Below are 6,125 nucleotides of genomic sequence, written 5' to 3' on the forward strand. Positions count from 1 at the left end.
GAACACAACAAAATCCACCTTAACACAGGGTATCTTTTGTCTGGCAGCAGACATTTACTACAGGCTGTGGTGTATTCACCATCGTATCTTCACTAGTTTTCAACAACAACAAAAATAGTCTACGCCGTCGTCCTTCAACACAACGTTCTTCAGTATACTCTGTTCATCTGCACACACTTGAAACATGGCCAAATCCTTTACAATTCTAACACTTCAGTGGTTTGGGGATCCAAGCTCTTAGGTATTTTCTCTATCAAAAACAACAGGACCGACAGACTTTCTTCCTTTCCTCCATTCACCCAGCGGGTCAAATGCCGGGCACCAACCACACCAGGAATTCTCTTTGGGTATTCAACCTGAACATCCGGATATGACTCCTTTGACGGTTGCTTTACTCCGAAGTGCACAACACAAAACGTATGTTGTCCGGATTCTTTTGAGGCTCACAGCAATTTTCCTGTGCTCTTCAGAAATACAATTGATCAAAATAAGACCACTCCTGGTCACTGACAGACTCCACTTTTCCAAGCGCATACTTCACCATTTGACACCTCAAACGGGTTTCCCCACATATGCATCCCTACTCAAACACATCCCAACAAGAAGCGATTCATTATCATTTACACACGTATCTTCCACTCCAATTTTAGACAATTTCCTTTTTGTTCCAGTTTTCGATACTACTGTTGTCCCTTCATAACATTTGTTTTCAACAAGTTTGCTCAACGCGCTGCTTAATTTCAACTCAGCATCCACTTCCATCATCTTCCCATCCAACATTTTCCAAGCCGTATCCCATACCCTCGATTGGAAAGGAAAGGGAATCAGGTGGGCCTTCTATTCAACTGTGGTCACATGGTTCCAAAAGTGACATGTTCTTTTGCATCTGGGTTGAGCAGGCAGTGAAGTAGAGACTTAACAACAGTTTAATTTTTTTTTATAGGGCATATGGCTCAGGTAGGATACATCTCACATGTTCCATTCCACAGTTTGCTTATACAAAATCAAACAAACCAAAACAGGCACAGGAAGTGGAGCAGCTCCGGGGCCAAGCAGTAAACATGGCTCCAGTATACCTTCAGACTACATTCACTTCATGTGGGCGGCCATCTAGAACACAAACACAGGGGGGTCCTGTGGGTGATTTTTTAACATTTATTTGAAATCCTCATGTCTTACTAATTGTTGGATCCAAATCAGATGTTATGTTATGGAATCGTCTGAAATCATATGGAACATCAATTAGCCAATAGGAGGTCATTTTGGGGTAATGAGGCAACTTGTCACACCTGTGACATAGACACGATGCCAATTTGGCAAGTGCATGGTCGCGTTCCACTGCTAAGACGTTGCATGCATCAACCATTGGTTGTGTTACCCTGCTCAGATGTTGCATGAATCAACCAATGTTGCGTGCGATGTCATCAACTGTGCAGTCGGGCACCAGATTGCTATAACATATGATGTGATTAGCTGATAGGCCTACATAAAATACCTATCAAGGTATTGTAAGATCTGTATGTGTCGGCAAAGCCTGGGCAGAGGATTGCGCCCTAGGACTTGTGTTGTGATGGTTATAGAAATGTGTGGGAGCTAAATGTTACATGATGAATGCAGTCCAATTCCTAGCCTACAGTCAGAGAAACATTTATTTTCAACATGTAGTCTAATTATCCGTTTGTTTCTTTCAGCCCTCCAAATAGGTCTATAGACTAGTTGTTAGCTTTAAACATCCCACACAACAGATTGTAAAAAGAAAATGAAAGAAAATGTAAGACACCAACAAAAGATACCCAGCTAGTGCATAACGTTCCGAGAACCATGTTTCTTAGAGCTTGGTGAGAGCGTTGTTGTCCTATGGTACTTTTGCAAACAAGCCTACCAAAATGTTCTGAGAATGGTGCAGGTTGGTTGCTTGGCTTTGGAACATTCTCAGCATATTTAAGGAACTTCTCAAAATAACGTTATTTTCTTGTCATTTTAATTACTTTAACAGAACGTTTCCTAAAAGTTCAAACATGGTCAAACTCCAGAGATCAGGCAGATGATTAAGGACTTGCTGCCTGGACTCCCACGCAGCCACTGCCTCCTCTAGCAACCAGGACACCAGCGCAGCCTCCAAGGTCAACAGGAAGAAGCTCACTCCAGAAAACCTCCTGAAGATTGAGACCCCTGGCGCACGGGCAAACGGCCTGCCGGTTAAAGATCTATGAACAGATGACATACACCTGGGAGACTGTTGTCCAGCCCACCTATTGTTGTGGCTGCCCCAGGGTCCTTGCTATGCTGCTCAGCCCGTGTACTACTACAACACCTGGATGAGCTACCCCCAGTATACGGCTATGTGTACTGAAGAGGAGGAAAACATTAAGCTCTGAAAAGAGTGAACAAATCTCTGTATTTCTTTTTGACAGCTATGAGGTTGCAGGTTCATAGGTTGCACATATGGTTCCACAGTCAATGTATCTGAATATAAACCAGAAATTCTGACCATGGATAATTATGGCTAAGAGTATCATATTTAATGTCTGGCTGATATAATAAATTTAACATAGGTTATACAGCTAAACGAATCATTAGAAATGATGTAACACAAATTATCAAATCACTGGCTCATATTTCCTAAAAATGGGAGGAACCAGTGGAGCTATGTCCAAACCAATAAGATATGAGGCGTGGCGTGAGAGGACCCAACCCGATTCCAACAACATTCTCTTGGCAGAACAAAAAGTGTCAGTATAAAACTGAGACTACACTGTAGACATCATATCCAACAACAAAAAACGTACAACAGTGTGAGAGGTAAATAAATAAAAACGAACATCACAAAGAGTGTTTGGGATTTTACATTTTATTTTTGGTCACTTAAGGCTCCGTGCGTAAAATGCACATTTGGTGCAACCTACAGGTAACTAGATACACCACATCAATTTTGCGCTGAACATGACCGAGGAAAATAGTAAGTCGTTCAACAACCATCCATGCAGTCCAACGGGAACTGCCAGCTCGATGTCGCAGGACGACTCGGATTCGGACGTCCCGTCCTCTCCAACCGGCTCCGATGGACAGGCGCCCAGGCACTCACCCGGCGAAGGGATTACCCCAAAACTGGACACCGGCGAGGAGGATAACCGGTTTCCCGCGTGCATCCGAGACGCGGTGACTCAGGTGCTGAACGGATACGACTGGTCGCTCGTACCGATGCCTACACGAGGAGACAGAGCTCTGAAAAACAAACCCCATGTGAAGCGGCCAATGAACGCGTTCATGGTGTGGGCGCAGGCGGCGCGCAGGAAACTAGCGGACCAGTACCCGCATCTCCACAACGCCGAACTCAGCAAGACCTTGGGGAAGCTATGGCGGTCAGTAGAGATGTATATATGTAATGGGGGATATAATACACATCTGCGTGCATAATGTGCCTGCATAGAACGTGGCACAAAAATCTGCAGTTAATTAAAATTGATGTACACAATGTTCATTGCTGACAAGTTACAAAATAGTTATTATTACTTTATTAGTCTTGTTTCCTAAAACGTACTGCACAACATTGCCTTTTCATCATGATTACCCTAATTCTACATGCCATTTACATGATATTCATTATGACATCCAACATTGTGCATCTTATAGTAGTCCACAACTCAACCCAACCTGTCATCAATTTCCAGCCTGCTCTCTGAAAGTGAGAAGAGGCCATTTGTGGAGGAGGCAGAGAGACTGAGGGTCCAACACAAGAAAGACTACCCTGACTACAAGTACCAACCACGGAGAAGGAAGAGCACCAAGCCAGGTCAGAGTGACTCGGACTCCGGGGCTGAGCTGGCCCACCTCCACCCGGGCCAGATGTACAAGGCTGAACCTGGTCTGGCCAGACCGACCTCCATGGGGGATGGACAACATCATCTAGAGCGAACAAGTGAGTGGCTTTCCCCATTCGATTCATTTTTGCATTCGCGATCAATCGATATTCAATAATAACAGTTAGTCCAAAGTTTGGAAGTGACCTGGGCATGGTATTTATCTGGTCCTCACTAGAGGATCTCTTTTAGTTGTGCGGTATGCAGGTTTCCCCTTTTTGTTTGCATATGGTAACTAATGTTCAGGCATCTGTTGTGTCTTTTCTAAAGGCCAACCACATGGACCCCCCACACCCCCCACCACCCCCAAGACAGAGCTGCACCTGGGGGTGAAACACGAGGGCCGGCACCCTCTGGATGGTGGTCGGCAGAACATCGACTTCAGCAACGTGGATATCTCAGAGCTGAGCACTGACGTCATCAGCAACATGGAGGCCTTCGACGTCCACGAGTTTGACCAGTACCTGCCACTCAACGGGCATGGCTCTGCCGATGCACCTCCCAACCACGGGCAGGGGGGGCAAGGACCCAACCCCCCCTCTGGGTCCCTAAGCTCCTCCTACGGCCACTCCCACAGCAATGCCTCGCCTTGGGGTCCCAAAGGGCCGGGAGCGGCACCCCCTTCTTCCTCCTCGTCCTCAAGTAACAGCGATGGCCTTCACCACAGAACGCAGATCAAAACGGAGCAGCTGAGTCCCAGGCACTACAGCAGCCAGCACTCCCACAGCTCCCCGCCACCCCACCCCGACTACACCCCCCTCAACTCTGGGAGCTGCCCCTCCTCTGCAGCCTCCTCCTTGCCCAGCCCCCAGTGTGACTATGCAGACCTCCAGAGCCCCAGCTACTACAGTGCCTACACCAGCTACCCCGCAGGTCTCTATCAGTACCCCTACTTCCACTCCTCTCGCCACCCCTACGGCAGCCCGCTCATCAACAGCCTAGTTATCCCTCCACCCCACAGCCACAGCCCCACCACAAACTGGGAGCAGACTGTCTATTCCACACTCACCAGGCCTTAGACTCAGCACTGACTGCCTATGGTGCCTGTCTGACATGGCTTTCACATAGTCTGTGGGATTCTTCTGTCTGTGCCGTGTTAATGAGGACATGACACAAGGCTCAAGATTGGACATTATTCAAGACCAAGTGCCTGCTGGTTTTGTCACGATGGACAGAGAGTCTTTACACACAAGCATGCATGAATCCTCCGTGAGGAAAACGTGGACCGCACTTCTGTTTGGACCACATCACAAATTAACCCAATTCTATATTTACTTTTTCAGTTCCTTTCTTGTTCAACTCTTCATCTCAGATTGAATAATTATTATAACTTTAAAATATTATGTTTGTATTTATGTTTTATAATACAATGTTTTATTTTGGAATGACCATTGCAGTTAACAGATTTATCAAACTAACAGTAATTCCATTTCCTATTCACATCACTTCAGTGCAGTTCCATTCCTTGTCTGAAAAGAAGCCGTGGATTTCACTCAAGGCAACAGGTGTTCAATTATTTTTCCTACGAATGGAGTTTACTAGATTTCAGGGTTGAAGGAAATAAGTTAAACGATCTACCATACGTTGTGATTGACTGGACAGCTGGACTAAGGACAGAAACGGCCATACTCACCATGTAGCATGGACCGCTAAGCCCTGTGCATCTGCTGCACTTGTCAACATTTGAAGAAGACATGTCCATTCCAGCCCAGCAGTTCTGTATGGATGAATGCTTGTATTTCCGAAACTCCAAAAACATGGAGAGACTGCCTAATGGACATTCCAGGTTTTGATTATTTGACATTTATACTTGATATGTCGACTGGAGTATTTGTATGCTGGCCCTATGATAACCAGCGACTTGTAACTGGCTCTTGTAAACGCTTGATAAGCTTAGTGTGGGATGCTGTTTTATGTTTACCTTTATGATGAAATAACTGAATTGCAGAGTAAGAACTCATGCCGAGCCATTAAATACGTTTGCCCACACACCTTTTTCTGACAATTCTGAATATTTTTGCAAATGACAGATAAATAAACATAACATTTCTGAGTAGTTGGGCAACATTTCTTGAAGACAGGCTGGATGCTTGCCATGCAGTTAGAGAGTGGGTAGTGTGAGTGTGTGTGTGCGCATGCGTGTGTGTGTGACACAGATAGAAAGCAATGCATTTTAAATGAGCCATTACTTTGTTAAAGGTTTCTATTTCTCCCTTTATCTGGGGAAAGAAAAGGACATTAATTGGACCAATAAACAACAACTGC

At 45.4% G+C, this 6,125-nt stretch overlaps 1 protein-coding gene across 2 annotated transcripts; it reads left to right on the forward strand.

Moving 5' to 3' along the window:
* The first annotated feature begins 2,719 nt into the window (after positions 1-2,719).
* LOC139570196 (transcription factor Sox-8-like) lies at positions 2,720-5,916 on the forward strand. Of its 2 annotated transcripts, none has more exons than XM_071391831.1 (3): positions 2,720-3,362; positions 3,672-3,919; positions 4,107-5,916. In XM_071391831.1, exons 1-3 carry the CDS (start codon positions 2,944-2,946, stop codon positions 4,877-4,879), a joined length of 1,440 nt encoding a protein of 479 aa, XP_071247932.1. In that variant the 5' UTR covers positions 2,720-2,943; the 3' UTR covers positions 4,880-5,916. The 2 variants fall into 2 exon arrangements, with proteins under 2 accessions (XP_071247932.1, XP_071247933.1); XM_071391832.1 differs by having other exon boundaries at positions 4,131-5,916.
* Positions 5,917-6,125: the final 209 nt, after the last annotated feature.

Source organism: Salvelinus alpinus, chromosome 3 (assembly GCF_045679555.1).
Source record: "Salvelinus alpinus chromosome 3, SLU_Salpinus.1, whole genome shotgun sequence".
NCBI classification, from domain to species: Eukaryota; Metazoa; Chordata; class Actinopteri; order Salmoniformes; family Salmonidae; genus Salvelinus; species Salvelinus alpinus.